Raw genomic sequence first — 19,285 nt, 5'->3', positions numbered from 1 at the left:
TAACTCACCTGACATACTTCTACCGCATGAGGCATTCCTGCGAGGCTACAGTGGCTATCTGAGTATGTGCATACATAACTAGCCTACACTGTGAAGAACTAATTAATCTGGCAAAGTAAAGCACAACAACAATATGTCTTGCACAAGATACAACTCTGAAAACGTTCCTTTCACATCACCCAAAAACACTCCATCTTCTACACTGCAGAGCACGCTAGCCTGCCGGTTCAGCCCACAGTGCTCGACGACCAAGAGACTAAGAGAGCGTGAGGGTTTCTTCACATTAAAAGGGACTTTCTATCTGGGGGTGAGGCTCTGGGTTTCTTTAAAACAACTTCAGACATCTTTACATGCACAACATGCTGCACATTCTACATGATTACATCGATGCCACTAATCACATTACCTCAATAAGACCGATAATAATGTCAACAACCTTTACCAGAACCCAGCTCACACTGCAGAACCCCTCCTGCTGACGGGAAGACAGGACAACTCTAGCCGTCTCACACGTCCAGACTGCAGTTCTGCATCGACATCTGACGACACCAGGCCTGCGGACACAGTGAAACAAAATCGGCTTCACCATCGTACCTCTTTGGAATAACATCTTTCAAAGGACTCATCAAGTGTTTGGCTTTCCATGGCAGTAATACATCATGTATTTAACTGATGAATACACAATGCATTTCAAACATTTACCATTTTGGAGATGTCAGCGTGGCTGGACTGCACCCAGTGACATGACTGTTATGACGAGCAATGGCAGAGTTTTTGGATTCAAATACAGATTGTATGCAATGACTGTAACTTCGTGGCATGATTCACACACTCGAACTGTGTGTACAACCTCTAATGACACATCTTGATTGTTCTCTCTTTAAAGCCACCTTATCACAACAATGTCACTCAACTGTAGACAAACACACAACATTGTGTGGGACAATTTATTCACTACAATACCCAGGATTTGACATTAAGGTGAAACCAGGGTACTGTTTGGCAGGACACAACCACCCACTCCAGATCCTCCAGTCCCTGTGTAAAACACACAAAAACATGACACCTGCAATCCTGTAAACTTCAAATCTGTCTTCATCAAAACACATTACAATGTCCCAAACTCACAAATATGAGCAAACCACAAAAACTTCCATCAATCACTTTTATTCAGTCATTTCACAACATGGCATTAGTACAAAAGGATAAGTCGCAGGCTGGAACACAGTGAGGCCGGGGAGTGACGTCGCCGGAACATCTGGAAGACAAGAGACAAACATGTCAGTGAATCGCCAACTCAAACACACACTGCATTTAAAAATACACTTTGCTTGCTAGCTCCACTTACCATTCCTCGCCAACGGCGCGCCCTGATTTTTGATCACATCACACATTTCTGCAAAGGCAAATTCTGGACACAGCTGTATTGACTGAAATGGATCCATGACATAAAGCACGTTTGGGTTTGTGGTGACGTAAGTCTGGCCAAAACTGTCCAGGTCAAGACCACCTGGTACAGAAGACCATTATTAAACAAGGTTAACATGACAATAACAAACAAGGAGTCAACAGCAAAGTAGGGACACTTCCAGTACAAGCTGTGGCAAAACCTTGGAATACACATGTATTGACAAAAAACTAGCAGGTCAACTTTTGTCCCCCAGCTCAGATTCTGGTCTTTACTCCACCCCCCCACCACCCCAGTGTTAGGTGGAGTTGGGGTGGCAGTGGGTACCTGACAGATAAGCAACAGAAACAGAGAAAAAGCACAGGTTTCTGGAATGATGTGACCATGCGATGCAATGACACCACAAAAGGCAAGGGGCGGGACCGGAAAAGGATTTTTGTCCTTTTCAAGCAGTGACCCCCCTCACCTGTCCAGGTGAAAGGCAGCACAAAACCTTTGACAACCCAGCAGCAATCTGCTACAACATGACACACATTACATTCATTTCCCACATTTCCCCCATCATTGGCATAAAGGGACAGTTGGTGCTGAAATTCAAAAAACCAGCACCCCACACGTTGCATTTGAATATCATGTTGGTCACAGAACCCGTGCTTGCATTTCCACAGCTCCCTTGTGCAAGTACTTGATTGATACATTGCTGTGACACCTTCATTGTTGGTTTGAAATGCCATGGATTGATTTCCCAGTTGTCCACAGCTTTGATCCGGGTTTGAATGTGTTTGCTGATAGCATTGCTTAGTTGTTGCAACTGTGCCTTTTTCCATCCTTGCCCTTTACTTTAGCAGTCATGTGCTGCTCTGTTCCAACACCGTGTTTGAGTATGTTTGTATTTCATTTGTCCACAATGTCTCCTTGCTGTCACTGTTTCCACGCATATGTTACATTGAGAAATCGTTGGTGCCTGTTGTGCGACACATTTGACTTTCCTTGGTCCTTTTGTTATTGTGTACGCTCCCAGTCCCAGTCAAGTCACCTCAACCACCACAAAACTAATCAACTAATCCACACAAACTCAACTCCAACTAACAACATGCCGGCATTCTAGGATCTAAGCTACAACATCCACAATCTTGACCCTACATTGCACAACACAATACCACCCAGACCCTCAGTCAGTCAAACAGTCAGGGCACGTTGGTGCACGCCGAATCCATCCGAAGCCAAAGTCTTGGTGAGATTTCCAACCCGGAGAGTCATTTGAAATCCTGCCCATTGGGGTTCCGGAGACAGGGCAAAACACTCAGCCAAACCTAAAACAAGTCCTCTGACATTTCAAAACAATGTCTGCATTTAAAAAAAACACCAGAAAAACACACAAGTTAAATACCTACAGTTTCACAAGGTTTTACAGTACCTCGACATCTGCAATAGACTGTTGGTGCGGTCTGAGAGAGAACACTAAAACAATTACTGTACACCACGCCGACGGGCAGAGGCGACGATGCACAGATGCTTCAAGGTGCTCTTCATCTGCGGAGGAGAGGACAGACCATATTAAGACAGTAACCTTCCTTTGGTTAATTGCCATTGGTGACAATCTGTGACGCGGAGTTCATTGCACCTGGTTGAACTGCAGAGGCCACCGAGTCCTTTACCATTTCTTCGAGGTCTACGAGGACAAAACGGTCACAAAGCAATACTGTAAGTAAGCTGCTCAGGTAGGATGCATTACCATGACTTGCAGACTTAATACCTACACATCCAGGCTTCTAAAGTCACACAGCAGTATTGCACCCATCTTTACTGATAGGATGTACTACGATGAGTTGCAGACACATCACCTCACCGGCAGAAATCCACCCTTCAGTGTGATGACTCAGTGGTCCTGTGAAGAAAAAAGTGGTAAGGAATAATGTTCACTGAAAGGATGTGTTAAGATGACTAGCAAACACGCTACCGTACTGCAGAAATCCAGCCTTCAAGGCGACAAATCAGTGGTCCTGCGAAGCAAAAAATAAAAACATCACAGCAGCATGGTAAGTGTCTTCACTGGCAGGATGTGTTAACAAGTTACAGACATATTACCTCACTTGCAGAAGTCCAGGTGTCAATGCAGCGGTTCTGCAGAACAATAAAGTCAGACTGGTAAGCAAGCATCTTCACTGGAAGCATGTGTTAACATGAGTTGCAAATATACTACCATACTCGCAGGACTTCCACCTTCCAGGTGACGAATCAGTGGTCCTGTGGAGCTAAAACAATAAAACACAGAGGTACCGTAAGCAAGCATCTTCACTGATAGGATGCGTTATGATGACTTGCAAACACGCTACCTTACTGCAGAAATCCAGCCTTCAAGGCGACAAATCAGTGGTCCTGCGAAGCAAAAAATAAAAACATCACAGCAGCATGGTAAGTGTCTTCACTGGCAGGATGTGTTAAGTTGCAGACATATTACCTCACTTGAAGGCATCCAGGTGTCAACGCAGCAGTTCTGCAGAACAATAAAGTCAGAGTGGTAAGCAAGCGTCTTCACTGGAAGCATGTGTAGAGAACAGTTGCAGACACATTACCTTCCCTGCAGAAATCCAGCCTTCCAGGAGACATCAGCAGTTCTGTGAAGAACAAAACAGCCATGAACGCACTCATATTTCCTCCAACAACCCACTGTTCTGTTAAAGCCCTCCAGTGCTCAGACAGGAACCTCCAAAAAGCCCATGATAAAAAGCACCCATAGTGGCTGTGCTACCTAGCTGCCTACATCAAAGTGAAAAGTGACCCTACACTTTCGGCTACCAGCTCGTCCTAAGTTTCATTAGACTTATGCTCTCTACAGCTACACCTTTTTTAGGAAGCATAGTTTGTTCTAAGAATTTACTTTTGTACGCTACAACTACTTGACATATTTACAGTTAAAGGGAACACTGACACTCCACCTCTCCTTTAACATATTCCATTTCATTTGCTGCCTAGTTTAGACACCGACACTTTAATCTGTCTCACTTCTATTAACTACTCTTATTGTTGTTGATGAAGATTCTCCAAATTAACCTAAAGGACTATTTTTGTTACGCTCTGTTAAAACACCAACGACGCACGTGTTACTTAACTAACCTCGTTTTGCCACCATATAAGGTGATATACGCAACATATAAACTTCACTTTCAGGACGCCAGGTTTGGGCCATTAATTCTAGCCTCTACACTACCGCTTTGACTGGTTTGCCTGGTAATCTGTCCTATTTATTACTACACCACACTACTCTGGGCATTTTACACCGAACAACTCCACAAGACCAACAACTAGCCCATCGTCAACAACCCACCTACAACCATCACAACAAACCAAATGCCCAGCACCAAGAGCTCCTACAACCACTAGCTACCAGCTAACACAATGTCTGCATCCCTAATGTGCTACTATAACAACTATGAACTCTCTCTGACCATACTTAGGCATTAAAGATCTATTTTGATCTATTAGTAAATATGGTCTAGGCCATGTTTTCCTGACGTCCAGTTCTTACTATGCTGCTAGCACGTGGTAACAAAGCACAGACTTTGAACGCCTACTTAATTACATCACGTTTTATTGGATTTTTGGCTAGATAACGACAAATGTTTAGCAAAACTTCAGTTAAATTATCTCAGTCCTACCATCCTGTATTATTACGTGTGTTTGCTTATTCTACACTACACTGTCCTAGGTTATATGCTTCCTGTCACAGCACCTAATGGTTTAATTTAACTCCTTCCTCTCCTACACTGTCCTAGTTTATATGCTTCCTGTCACAGCACCTAATGGTTTAATTTAACTCCTTCCTCTCCTACACTGTCCTAGTTTATATGCTTCCTGTCACAGCACCTAATGGTTTAATTTAACTCCTACCTCTCCTACACTATCACTTGTGTGCTTATCCTGCCCTACATTGTCCTATTCCAAGCCAATGACTCCAACGCCTCCCAAAGGAGCACCCGTCCTGCAGACGTATTAAACGCCTGTCTCCCCATCTCCTCAGAAATGGACTTCAAGTTTCCACAACGATTGCTGATTGATTGGAACATTGCTGTGACGCTGCTCGTCATCATGTTGACGTGGCACACACTGAGTGTATGATCCAGAAGGTTTGTCCAGGTTCTGATGCAGTTGCTGAAAGCGTGGATCGTTTCTTCTTCTTGTCTTCAACTCTTCAGAGATCCTCACAATGCTTCTTCCTTTTTAAGGAGTCATGAGCTGTTCCATTCAATGCAAAGTTGGGATCCATTTCTTTTGATTTTCTGTCCACATTGATTCATTTTTCACAGTCAACAAAAAAATCCATCAACAAAAAAAATCCATCAATCAAACCCAATCCACATAACCACCAAAAACCACAGCAGCAAATGGTAAGACACAACAACAAACCCACAACACAGAAACACCACAACAACAACACTAACCAGATGCCGGCATCCACACACCCCCTAAACAACAACCACAACCTCCTACACACCTGTCGTCACTAAACACTAATTTAATCTAACTTAATCCTACCTTAACACTCTACTACTAATTTTATATCATATATATATATATAAATAATATATCTTTATTATTATTATATTATTATCATATATATTATAGTTAGATGGCAAAGCGACCCTGACGACCCGCTCCATTTAAACATCTATTTTAATATTAAGCCTATTTTAGTTGTCTACTGACATAATAATTTAGGTTAACCTAATTTCTTTGTCGCACCTTTCCACTATGAACACTACTTTTAATTTATTAATGCAACATCTATGTTAGTTTATTTAATTATATTATGAATAATATAATTTTTATCACTACACTATACCGCCTGCGTGAGGGGAGAAAATATGAGGTGAAAAAAAACCATGCCATACAGAAATAACAAGAAAACCGATAACCTGACACAGCGGGACATGAAGACGTCTCCTCAGACCACAGGCGGGGCCTGGCTGGTGGATGACCAGGTGCAGGCAGAGGCACTGGAGGCGCTGGTGCTGTGATGTGGTCGTCAGCTGAGGAGGACAAGATGGACCATGTTTAACAACAAATAACACATGATCTGCAATGCAGAGTTAAAACACTGCAGACATGAGGGCAACATGAGTAAAACCAAACGCTGATGGTGCAGATGTAGCTGTAGGCCTCGGAAGTACTCACAGTTGAGGACCAGGCCAACACGCCTGACGTTGCCACTGTTCCTCCAAGATGCTACTTTTGTCTGAGCGCTAATCATCTGCCAAAGAACATGCTTTATCTGCCAGGCAGGCCATGCTGCAGTCAGGGACCTCTTCACAGGACAGCAGCTGGAAAAACAGCAGAGTCTTCAGGTTGGTGTGTCCTACCATCAGCAGTGAAGCAGCCAGGAAACATCCACTCACCTTGTCGAGTTCAATCCACTGCAACGTCTCCCAGAAAGCACCAAGGAAGGCCTTCAAGGCCTGAAGAGGGAAAATCAGACGTGATGACACAATTTACAACTAAATTCAACTTAAAAAAAAAAAACACTTCATGACTTCATTGTAAATTCACAAGCAGACAGCACCCGTCCTCAGACAGCCTGGATCCTCTGCAGTCTGTGCATTGTTCCTGAGCTCCATGTGCTCTGATTATCACTGCTTTCAGCTGTGTCTCTGGAAGCGGCGCATTTCTCCTGTTCACCACTAGATGGAGACAAACGTTGTTAGTTTGGAAGCGTTGACTTCACACTGATATTTATGAAGCGTTTGAATTTAACACTTATTGTTGAACACAGATAATAATGCTTCCCTTTTATCTCAGTGACTGTAATGAAGTCCAGATTATCTGCAGCCATTCACAGGGTGGAAGCACCTGCTCTGGCTTCTAAAGACAAAACAACATTCATCAACTTGTGTCTTCATCTTCACTGTAAACTCAAACAAGCCTTTGCTTCCAGGCCTTTCTGTGGAACCAGATGTTTTCTTTTTGCTTCTTTCACAGTGGAGTGATATAGACCCCAACAGTCTCTTAGCATTTGAAAGGACACCTGCAAATTGTCTTTTTTTCCATTTCCGCTCGGCCCCATGGCACTTATGTCTCACAGCACGAGTCTCTTCATTTAGCCAGGGCTCAGACTTGGCTTTAGGTTGCCTAGCCTTAAGCAGGGCCACGATGTCCAGTATAGTCCGGCAGGTGTCATAAATCCAGGAGCTGAGCTCAGGGGTGTCGTGGAGAGAACTTGGCGGCAGTGGAGGGGTTAAAAACACGAGAACACTGGGCAGGAGCTGGCACTTGCAGAGCAGAGTGGTGTCAAACAACACAAGCACATGGTCGGAGAAGAAAGCATGTCAAACCTCCAAGAACAGGAAGAGCAGAAGATAAAACCAAGTCAAGTGTGTGTCCACGCTCTGTAGATGGCACACACCCACTGAGCTAAATTAAAAGAGTCAATGATGTTCAAAAACTCCTTAGTCATAGGTTTGTCTGGACAGAATATTAAAATCACCAACGATAAGGAGGGAGTCATATCTTGGCATGAGCTCAGCCATAAAAGCAGCAAACTCATTTATAAAATCCTTACAGTATTTGGGAGGTCTGTAGATCACAGTGCACAGCACGGGCCGAGGGCAGAGCAGCTCAAATAAAGACAAGGTTCAAGGATTGTTATAGAGGTAACAAGGGCAGATTTCCAGTCCAGAGGAATTGTATTTGAAATCAAAGTAAGGTTAAAAATATGACACAAGGGTTCAGCTATAATTTTGGCTGCCAGTTTTAGAAAAGAAGGCTCTAAGTTATCTGGGCCAGCTGGTTTCCTAGGATTGAGTTCTTTTAAAGCCCTTGTGACCTCTGTTATAGTAAAACGACTGAAGTTAAAAACTTGGGTATTCCCAATAAGTCTATCAGGAGATGGAGGTACTTCATCAGAATTGTCCGATTGAAACAGATGACCATAGGAAATAATATGATTATTAAAATAGTTTAGCATCTCTCTTCTGTCACTTACTCTGAGGCCATCAACAAGTATGCTAGCTGGCAGACTGACAGAGTTACAGCGAGCAGACAAGGGTTTGATGGATGCCCAGAACTTCTTTGGGTTTTTGAGACTCTCTGTTGTCATGGAGAAATAGAATTCTGATTTTGCTTTCCGAATAATTGAGGTAAAATTCAGCCAATCAGATTCTAATCGTGACTTGCGTGCCCTGACCCAAGCAGTATTTCGCTCATGCATTCCGTCTGACAGCTCCGTTGTAAACCATGGCTTATCACGCCCTTTCACTCTAAATTTGCAGAAAGGGGCGTGTTTATTCACAATACTCAAAAAGTTTTTGTGGAAATATTTCCAGGCCAGTTCAACATCATCAAAAAGTACAATTCTATCCCAATTAAAATGGTACAAGTCATGTATAAAAGCTTGTGCCTCAAATAATTTGATATTACGTTTTTCAGCTAAACGAGGCTCTCTTCTAGGAATCCTTGTGTCTCGTACAACTGCAATCACGCAATGATCACTCACATCATTAGAGAAAACACCTGACCTTATTTACCTTAATTTTATCTTAGTTTTATCTTATGTCATGTTAATTATTATGTTTTTTTGTATGCACCAATCACTAAGGCAAATTCCTTGTAATGTGAATCCCCTTCACTTACATGGCAATAAACACGATTCTGATTCTGATTCTGCAACATATTTAAAAGGCATATTTGTTAAAAATAAGTCAATAAGTGTAGATTTTTGAAAGATTTTAAGATTGGGACAGGTAGGTGAGTTAATTAATTGTGTACAATTTAAAGCCACAAAAACGGTCAGCTGAGATGAAGTTGAGGTTATTTTATAGCTGCAACTATCCTGACTTGTTGACTTCTCATAGTTATCAAACTGTGCATTTTGAAGTAGCATAGCTTGCAAGAAATGGTTATCAGACCTATTTGGCATATCAAAGAAACCACACAGCAGTATAAAGCACAGTACAAAGATTTGTGACATCATGAAAGGAAAATGAAGTTCCACTGTTTTACCACTTTTGAAGATGTTAGTATGTAGGTAGAGATGATAGCTGAAGGTTCAACAACTGGAAGCCAACAAGCAAGGCTTGTAGAGGGCTAACAGGCAGGCCAATGGATGAAGGGTGGTGAAAAGTGTGCCAGGCAGGCCAGTGGTTGGAGGCTAGCAGAGGGGAAGGGGTAGCAGGCAGGCCGATGGTTGGAGGGTGGAGGTAAGCAGGAGGAAGTTAACAGACAGGGTAATGGCTGGAATGTAGCAGGTAGTCCCAATACTGAAGAGAGAAGCAGGCAGGCTGATTGCTGGAGAGTAACAGGCAAGCCACTGGTTGGAGATTAGCAGGCAGGCTGATTGCTGGAGAGTCTGGAAGCTAGTAAACAAACAAGGGTGAAGGCCAAAGGCTAGCAGGCAGGCCAATGATTGAACGTCTTCAAGAAAACTAAAAAGAAAAAAGTCCAGAAGCCTTGCTTCAATCTTCTCTACCAATGATTGAAGGCTAACAGGAGGCTAGCAAGCAGGCCTCTGCTTGAAGGCCCACAAGCACTCCAGTGGCCAGAGATCAGCAGGCACAGGTGATGGTTGATGACTAGCATTGTCATCCTACAGAATTGTAGGTAGGCCGAAGCCAGTGATAATCCAATGTCATCTGATGACCATGTATCCACAAGAGAACCCCCTCTGCAGAGAGCCTGTCAATATTGCAAAGTACCACCCATAAAAACTCAAACGTAAAGAAAATCTCACACATAAAACACAAAAATTAATACCTCAGGTACTGACACTGAACACAGATCTGTCTTGGCTGCCATCTTGGATTGGGGTTGGGGGTGATTTCAGTATTTAATATGTGGCAGAAACTAGGGAGAAATATACAATTTTTGAACAGATCAGAGATTAATATCTCCTTTTTGAACGCGGTTAGGGAGAAACATGCACTTTCTGGAAACGAGAGATTAATATCTTCTTTTTTTTAAATGTGGTTAGGGAGAAATATGCACTTCATGGACCAGATTAGAGATTAATATCTTCTTTTTGAACCTGGTTAGGGAGAAATATGAAGTTAATGGGCCCATTAGAGAATAAAATCTCCTTTTTAAATGCGGCTAGGGATAAAGATCGCTTTCGTGGAATTGCTTAGGGACAAATATTCCCGGAAGACCCCTAAACTTTTGCGGTTAGGGACAAAGATCACTTTCGCGGAATTGCTTAGGGACAAATAATCCCAGAAGACCCCTAAACTTTTGGGGTTAGAGAGAATGTTCTCCTTTGCAGAATTGCTTAGGGACAAATATTCAAGGAAGTCCCCTAAACTTTTGGGGTTAGAGAGAAAGTTTGCGTTTGCGGAAGTTGGTATTGCAAGTTAGAAGTTGGAAATTGGACGTTCAAATTGCAAATTGCACACAAGAAATCCAGTATCCTACTTTCACACAGGAGGATGTACAGCACCATATGGTCTTTTTTCCACCCTGGACTGGAAAAAGTCAAGAAAAGTTTGGTCCCCTCAGCCATCACCGCATTAAATAAACTCCTGTGACAGTGGCCCGGTTCTCTGTACTACTGCTGTGTTGTCTGTCTTGCCTACCTGTGTCTAGTCTATGTGTTTTTGGGCTGTTAATGTCAGAAATGTGTGTGGAAAATGTAATATATGACACTATGTATTGTGTGACGCCTGCTACCACTATTTACATCTACTGTCTGAAAACACAAACTGATGTGTGAGAAAGATTGTCCCTTAGGGGACAATAAAGAGTCTCTCGCAATTTGGTTCTTGTTAAACTCACTCAAATTCTTATGCTTGCCCATTTTCATTCTTCTAATATATTTGTCAGCCACTAACAGGTGCAATGATGAAGAAATAGTCAGTGTTATTCACTGAATCTGTCAGTGGTCACAATGTTATGCCTGATCAATGTATATTATTAATAATAGGCATAGTGTTAGAAATTGTAAACAGCTGAAAAGCACATAGTGAATCTAATTTGACCTTAAATCTTAAATTAAATTTAGAAAGCTGATCTAAAATCAAATCTAAAAAGTGCCAAAATCTGCACTGATTTGATGTTTTAGACGCAGGCTTTGAAATCAGATCCGATTTTATATTTAAATATCTGCTGTATGATGCAATGGTGAAACTGTAATAAAGCAACAAAAAGAAAACTAAATGTTGTTCAGAATTTTTATTTTCATTTGGTGACACTTTGCACTCCAAATGAATGTTGTGGGAACTTTCCTTTAACAGAAAATTTCACTGCTTTTCACATCATGACTTTGTAAATACCACATTCAGGGTAAAAATATAGAGATTTTAGATAATGTTTCATTTATAAATAGAACTACAGAAAATGCACTCCTGATTTTGGTAGAAATTTTAGGGAAGCATTCAAAGACATATCATATGTACAGGACGCATTAACCACACAACATCCAACACAACAGGATACAGATGATGTGGCATTAGAGCAGTGTGAGCATGATCAGTAGCGAGTTGAGAAACCATGGATCTCCATGTTGGAAAGATCTCTTTCATTGGAAAAAACAGCTCGGTCAATTCGAGAACTTGGACTACCAACATTCTTGAGCCAGTTCTTCCTGAAATTAAAAAAAATCACAATGTTCAGGAAAATATTCCCTTCCCCTCCAAGGTGAGTGACTGGCTTGTAACCCCAGGGCCGGCCCAAGCCTTTATTGGGCCCTAAGCAAAATTTCATACCACCACCTCAGCAACAGATGCTTCATCATCCTATAGGTAACCACTTATTTTTTTAAATCTAAAATATATATTTTATCATGGACTTTTGGTGCTCTTGAGGACCCTATGCGACCGCATACTTAGCATATGCCTTGGGCCGGCCCTGCGATACCTCTCCAACTAAAACAGTGTGCAGTCACTGTAAACATGTAATTTGCTCTGATTTGAACCTCAGTGAATATGTGAAACATGTCAGACTGGAATAAATAAATCTGTAAAACCAGGCCATGTGGCAGAAAATTAAACCAAAGAACAGTAAAAGCAGTGTCATCAATTTCAGACTGAGAACCTTCAAACATCCCTGTACTGATTAGTTCGCAATGGAGGTGGAACCTGAGACTGGAAAAGATATACACACATTTCATTGACTTTTTCCTGGGGTCCCTGAATTTGACCAATCACAGTTCCCTGTCTGGTGTTCTTCACCCAGCCACTGAGTCCCAGACTGCGTCCATGATCCTCTGTGTACTAACACACACAAGGATACAACACAAAACACAAAATATGTGTTAAAGCTTTTTTTCATCTAAATACAAAACAAAAATTTAACAAAAGCAGTTGTAGCAAAAAAAATATACTAAAAAGCAGCACAACTCCTGCACAACAAGCTGATAAATTATTGTGTGGACAAAGCATTACAAATATTAGCATAATAGTGTAACTGCATAAAATTGTAGATGGACTGCTTTGAGGTGATTTTTTGATATGAGATATTTGATATCAAAAGAAAATGTATCACAAAAATCAACACCTATTGATTACTTCTCATGTGATCAATATTACAGTTACTGAAAGTAGCAGAATCATGAGAACCAATAAGTCAGTACCGGAAATATTGGAATTGAAAATACATGAAGCTCACCATCCTGAAGCAAACACCTGAACGCATACAAGAAACATAATATTAGTCCCAGAAACACGTCATGTAATGTTTATCTCTTCATTCATAATCAGACACTGTGTAAATACACTTGAACGTGACATACCCTGCACATTCCCAAAAATCTCAAAATCCACTGAAGTTAGCTTGTTTCCAGACATGACGACATTCAAAAGACAAAATAAAACCACAGACAGATTCATGTCAGTCCACCATGAGTTTAACAAACTGCCAGCTAGGTTATTTTTAGCACTGGAATTTAAAGCCCTCTGACACCTCGGCCAAAGTAAGAGCAGCTTCCTGTGAAACCTGTCAAAATACAAGCATCTACTACGTCTCCTACATACATGGAAAATTGAATGATGCTTTTACTTAGAAGCAACCTATTCAATGGAAGACTGACCAATTGGACTTGACATAAACTACTACCAAATAGTAACACTAAAGGACACTGTGGAGCACGAAAGAAGATGTTTTACCGTGGGTTTCAGCAATACAACACTGACAACCAATCTGAATGAAGACGTTATTCACTTGTGTGGATCTCAGGGAACATATTTAGAAATGTTGGTTCTGTGCTAAAAGCATAGGGCTCCTTAAAATGGATAAGAAAAATCGAACATCGATATTTTCACGAACAACAGAAAACAGATAATTCCATGAATGAGAGAAAACACACAGATGTGGGATGTGAACTTTTATTAAGATATAGGTCTTTATTAGTCCACTGCATCTATCAATAGAACAAAACTTTAAAGAATGGAGTCACTTTATCTTAAGTCATGAATGACTAAAAACAAAAAAAAATCCTCACAAAGATATTATTGCACAGTTATGATGAGCAACATTGTCTTCAGTCAAAATGCTTGCTTTCTCCACTTTACCTGAACATTTGTCAACTGTTAAAAGTTATTTGTGCTCTAATATCAACATAACTGTGGATACTTATTTGCCTCCTCACCAGCTCCATCTGAGTTTCAAGCGAAGTTTCAGCTTGATTTGATATAAATAATGGGACCGCTTCCTGCAGCTATCTCTCTCGTTATCTTTACATTTATGAATACATATACTCCTAACTTAAATAATCTCCTGTCATGATTGAAATAAAAACGTTTGTTTCAACGTTCCAGTAGGAAAGTCAAGTGGAAAAAGGGATATTTGCAGTTAAACCAGTGCTCTGAAGAGGAAGGACAGAGCAGCTCCTAAAGCCAAACCCAAAGACAGAAAGAAGGCCATGATGGCTCCAGCTGTTTCTGCTTCATGAGGAAGGACATTCCTGTTAAACAACAGAGACATACTTAAGTAGTACAAACATTTTGAATGACGTAATGTTTTTAGATGTGGTCGGGTTCTTACTTTGGACCGTAGCACATGCAGAGACTGGCCAGGTACCCATTACTGAAAGCAAAAATGACCATGAAGACGATGAAGAAGCCATCGTGATGGAAGAAGACAGGAAGGTGGAGACGAGGCTGAATGTTACACAACATGAAAAGCGGGACAAAGACCACGCGGCACATGATGGACACAGGAAGTAACACACTGTCTTTTCCTGGCTGAAAGCAAAAAAAAATGGATTGAGAATCTATTTTTGGTGAAGATTCAGAGTCATCCAGGTCACTGATACGGTCGATTGAAGCAAGGCGTCTGGACTTGTAGAGTTTTCTTGAAGACGTTTCGCCCCCCCCCCCCATCCTCCTCTACCACATATAAACCATGTTTCCCACCAGTTAAAACTGATGGAGCTGAGGAGCTCAAGAGGACTCCAGATGTCCTGCTTCAATCATCTCTACAATCTATTTATTGATTGATTAATAACACAATGCTTAATGTATCAGCTGGTGAAAGAGGGGGCATCATCATCAATCAGACTCACCCACATACAGACTGCTGTTAAGCTCCGCCCACCCCAGTCACACAGGTTGAAGAGCAGGAAACAGCAGACTGGGATGAAGTATAGATCTGTGAATCAAACACAGATCTCACTGAGTGGTCATGTGATGAGACTGCAGAGAATAAAGTTCAACAGGAAGGAGGTGTTGACTGACCCCAGGATCCTCCATCAGCGATCGTGGATCTGGCATCAGCAGTGATAGCTGGAAAGGTCCCAATGGTGACAGTAAAGGTGAAACAGACTGACAGAGCTAAGACCCAGATCTAAGGGTTTAAGGTCAAACAGTGAATAGGTAAAGCTCCTCACTTTGCCAGATGACAAACTTGGTTTCTACAGCAAACAAATCACAAATCAGTCGTCACTGAACGCAGCCTTGAACCACCTCATGCAATTGCACCTGTAATCTCTTGTTAGTGCACATGCAAGCTGTTTGCACACACACACACACATTAGTATATTTATTGTTTGTCACTGCTGTTGTACTTAGTACTGTTCTGCTTCTATTTGTTTCCTGCCTGCCTTGTTTCAAACATTTAAGTGCTCAAATACTGTGCATAGACAAATAAATCTGTTTGAATCTTGAATGCATATGGAGATTTTGATCCCTAAATAGTTTATTATTTTTATTTATTTTTCATCTTCTCAGACACCATCTTTACTTTCTCATTTGAGTGAATGCTTGTGGTTGTATGGACTCCTCACTTAGGGTTAGGGTTCTTCGGTTTATTCGCTGCTTCAGCCATGACTTTGAACTTCGCTGCTAACTGTTGCGTATGTGACGAATGCCGTAGATTAGACATTTTGTAGTTCTTCTTAGGTACAGGTTCCTACCAGAACCCCAAACGTTCCTAGTGCCAGTGCAGGTGACAAAGATGCTCTTGAGCAAAGACGGAGGTATCATTCAACCTATTGTGAGTTGATGTAGCATCACAGTGATTTTGGAAATACAGTTTGCTTAAGTGTATATGGCCACAAACACTTTAAATTTTAAATAATATATCTACAGTTGGCTTTTTAATATATCTGACCTTCTTAAAGATTTTTATCATGGAGACATTCTGGTCTCTCCTGGGGTCAGCTGAGTCTGCTTTCCTCTCTGAAAAGTTCAATTAAAGTGAAAAACCACATTTAACAACCAATCAAACATTCTACCACTGTAACTACACATTCACAATAAACTGACCTCTGTCCATCAGATTGACTGAGTGATGCTCCTCTTCTGATCTCTGGTTCCTGTTTCTCTCCTGATAAAACTGGAAAAACTCCTAAAAACACAAACACAGAAACTTCACATGATCAATATAAAACATCGGATCAGTCTTTAAATTGGCAACACAACTTCATTTGTGTGTGTGTGAGATATGTAAAGGTGTGTCTTACCAGTTTAGGCAGCAGGACGTAGGAAAAGATGGACAGAAAAATAACAATACAAGCTGTGATGAAATAACCAAACGCTGCATCATGAAGTTCTGAACCACCTACACCAGAGAGAAGAAGGAAGGGAGAAGACAGCAGATTTGTCTCTTTGTGTTTACATCACTAGTGCCCAAAGAGAACCAAAATGTTCGTTGTTGTGTGTTCAACTCTGGTGAGGTGTGGTGAATATAGGTAAGCTATTGATCAGACTTGCGATTGCGCAGATCATGGCAAAGGCAGCAAAGGTTCCAGCAAGTCCCTGTCCGCTCATGATGGGAGTCGTATATGAAGCAGGCAACAAACCAGCCATCCCAAACAGACTGCCCTGTAGCACTGCCCCAAAAGCTGCCAGAAGACAAACAAATAAATAAACAGACACAGAAACAGACCACTCTACAGCATCACATCTCCAACTCACAGTTGATGATGACAATCTTCACCATGGTAACAGAGAAGAAGGGCAGTGGCTCCAGGGGAACTTTCACGAGGATAGCGGTGATGATGAATACAAACATGATAACAAGCAGACTGCCCATCACTCGCAGGCGCTGAGGGATTCTGGCAAAATGAGACAAAGCTTAGCTGAGACTTATGGCACTCTGATGAAATAAGAAATCATTTCAATGATGAAACATATTCAAGACGAACAGACAGAAAATCCTTTGGATCAGTGCTCTGTTCGCTTTGACAGAATTAAGGATCCACACGTCTGCATTTCAGCATATTGTACTCACAATGTGTGCAGGAAAGAGTTCAGACATGTGCAAAGCAGCAGCGGCAGCATGGCACAAAGTGTCATCACGTTGTTGAATTTGGCCTCCAGCACACTGCGCTGTTCACCTGCTGCCATTGAGTGATTGGCTGAAAGATCTACCAAGGGTGAGTCTCTTAGGCGGCTGGTGAAGTACTGAAAGAGAAAGACGGAGAGTGAGAAGTAACCTACTCATTCATTTTTGCCAAAAGCTCTACACCGAGTTTGTTGTCTCCTATAAGACTGTGATGTAGCCACTTCCTGGATCCTCCAGGTGTGGACTTGAGTCAAATGACTGAGACAGAAATATAACTGACTTTTGACAAACTTACTAACATATGAACTTGTTACTACAAGTTTCACCAAATAATTTAAAACTCTAAATAAAAGTGAAAGGTAGACACAAAGTGGTATCACACCATGGTAGCAGTCATGAAGAAGTTCCACGGCAGCAGCGTTCCCAAGCCGAGGATGAAGAATATGAGCCACACGCCCAAATACCTGCACATAAGACCCACATAACATCGTAGACACCAACATATAAACCCCGTTTTCTAATGAGCAAAGGCTGATCAAGGTCATTTCCAGAGTAAGCCTCAACTGAATTAAGACATGGAGTAGGTTCATCTTAGTCACATTATTACAGCGTGTAAACACCATGAGCCTCACGAAATCTGTGAACTAAACCATCAGTACATCAGGACAGCAATCAATTTAGAACTGTAGAAGCTATTCGTTTTAATTAAATCCGTGTTATAACACAGCTGCGTCCCAAATGTATTAACCGACATGTGGATGTTAATATTTCTGTAGCTACAGTGGATGTAAAGACTGTATTCAGAATATTAACCAGAATAAGGCATGTGAAAGTGAAAACAGCAGATTGTAATGTGTGTGTGTGTGTTAGTGTGTTTTTACCAGTATCACTTTATCTCAGTGCTGCAAGCAGCTGCTTATCTGTCTGCAACACTTACCGGCCAGTTCTCACAAAAACGGCTTAACTCAAATATGAAACATGATCAATGTCAAGAAAATAATATGTAATGATGCTGTGAACACCAAACAGAAACACAATAATGGACTATGGTAATGTCACCACATTTACAACATCTAGGGAAATAATAATTATGGATTATTCAAAGACGTTTGAACATCTATAACTCATATTGATTATGTTTCACTGCTTCTTTGTTAAAATGTAGCAGAAGTGTGAAAACATGTAATAAGAAATGTCACTTACTTGTCTCTTGGTGCGCTTATGTCCATTTTCTCTGTAGAACTAATATAGTGCCGTGGTGGCCTGGAGGTCTGTTGCTTTGCAAGTGTGGAGGAGGAGCTGTGAGCAGCTGTGTGACAGAGGCAGTGATCAGGACAGCACAGTGGTTCTGAGCTGCTGGTCACGAACAAATATATCTATTTATTAACAAGAAGTCATTTGTCCAACATCTATCTGCATTCATCCGAGCTGTAAAGGACAACAGGCGACCTGGACATGTCCCATCAGACGACCATTCACGGCTAACCCAAGCTAACAAAAGCAAACGAGTGCATGTGCTTAGATGGTGGAGAGAACCCTTCCAGCTGCAGGTAGAACCTGTGCATTTGAATCCAGGACCAGGTCCATGTCCTGTCAGTGGCATCACAGTACATTGTTAACACATTCAAATCAATACACTGCTGTGGCTAATGGCACATGAAGCTTTGTAAAATAAATGACCCTTGAACACGCCCTGTTCAGGAAAACTGAAAACTACATGAAAACATCTAACGGTGGAATTTCCCTGAAGCAACCGCTGGCTGAGACAACATAAAACTGTTTGATGTCACGTGTTGTCCTATGTGCAGGAAGTGAATCATTCCGGCACACAGCTCCACATCAAACCGGCATCTGTGCATTAAACATGAAACAAATCCTCCAATCACATTCAGATCAATGATTAAACTGCAGGTCTTACCTTCAGACTTGTGCCAGGGAGTCTGAGGTTCTCCAGATGTTCTCCTGCTCTTCTGTAACGTCTGTTTCCAACCACCCAGCTTCAGTCTGTGTGTGAAACCTTCACTTCATTCTGTTAAACGAGTGTTTGTTGAGAAATCTTTCTTCCTCTCTGTCACATTTTTTCTGTCTCATAAATCTTCCTCCAGGCGTGCGTCTCTTCTCTTTCTGCAGTCTCAGCAGAATCAGTTCTTCAGTCTGCAGTGACCTTTGCTC

At 41.6% G+C, this 19,285-nt stretch overlaps 2 protein-coding genes across 3 annotated transcripts; both read right to left on the bottom strand.

The window, feature by feature from the left end:
* Positions 1-11,548: 11,548 nt before the first annotated feature.
* On the bottom strand, positions 11,549-13,253 carry LOC114447318 (acylphosphatase-2-like). 2 transcript variants are annotated; one of them, XR_003671827.1, is made up of 5 exons: positions 13,122-13,253; positions 12,998-13,014; positions 12,494-12,603; positions 11,795-11,975; positions 11,549-11,754 (listed from the first exon to the last, which is right to left on the bottom strand). XR_003671827.1 is itself a non-coding variant. In XM_028423526.1 (4 exons), the coding sequence occupies exons 1-4, from the start codon at positions 13,216-13,218 to the stop codon at positions 11,861-11,863; spliced, it is 339 nt and encodes a 112-aa protein (XP_028279327.1). In that variant the 5' UTR covers positions 13,219-13,253; the 3' UTR covers positions 11,549-11,860. The 2 variants fall into 2 exon arrangements, 1 of the variants encoding a protein (XP_028279327.1); XM_028423526.1 differs by having other exon boundaries at positions 11,549-11,975.
* A 446-nt stretch (positions 13,254-13,699) lies between these two features.
* LOC114447485 (equilibrative nucleoside transporter 1-like) lies at positions 13,700-19,278 on the bottom strand. The gene is made up of 13 exons (XM_028423769.1): positions 19,032-19,278; positions 18,317-18,422; positions 17,496-17,577; positions 17,060-17,232; positions 16,744-16,883; positions 16,536-16,670; positions 16,290-16,387; positions 16,093-16,174; positions 15,938-16,005; positions 15,064-15,172; positions 14,892-14,977; positions 14,372-14,571; positions 13,700-14,291 (listed from the first exon to the last, which is right to left on the bottom strand). Exons 2-13 carry the CDS (start codon positions 18,340-18,342, stop codon positions 14,180-14,182), a joined length of 1,311 nt encoding a protein of 436 aa, XP_028279570.1. The 5' UTR covers positions 18,343-18,422; positions 19,032-19,278; the 3' UTR covers positions 13,700-14,179.
* Positions 19,279-19,285: the final 7 nt, after the last annotated feature.

Source organism: Parambassis ranga, chromosome 15 (assembly GCF_900634625.1).
Source record: "Parambassis ranga chromosome 15, fParRan2.1, whole genome shotgun sequence".
In the NCBI taxonomy this organism is placed as follows: Eukaryota; Metazoa; Chordata; class Actinopteri; family Ambassidae; genus Parambassis; species Parambassis ranga.
The sequence above is the reverse complement of the archived record's forward strand: the minus strand, read 5'-3'. Positions and strand labels throughout refer to the sequence as shown.

Coding starts and splice junctions, on each gene's coding strand:
- LOC114447318 (XM_028423526.1), bottom strand. CDS start 13,218: ATGAATCTGTCTGTGGTTTTATTTTGTCTTTTGAATGTCGTCATGTCT. Junction 11,976..12,493: donor CAGGAAAAAGTCAATGAAAT/GTGTGTATATCT, acceptor TTTTAATTTCAG/GAAGAACTGGCTCAAGAATG.
- LOC114447485 (XM_028423769.1), bottom strand. CDS start 18,342: ATGGACATAAGCGCACCAAGAGACAA. Junction 17,578..18,316: donor ATAAGCGCACCAAGAGACAA/GTAAGTGACATT, acceptor TCTTATGTGCAG/GTATTTGGGCGTGTGGCTCA. Junction 17,233..17,495: donor TCTTCATGACTGCTACCATG/GTGTGATACCAC, acceptor TTTCTCTTTCAG/TACTTCACCAGCCGCCTAAG.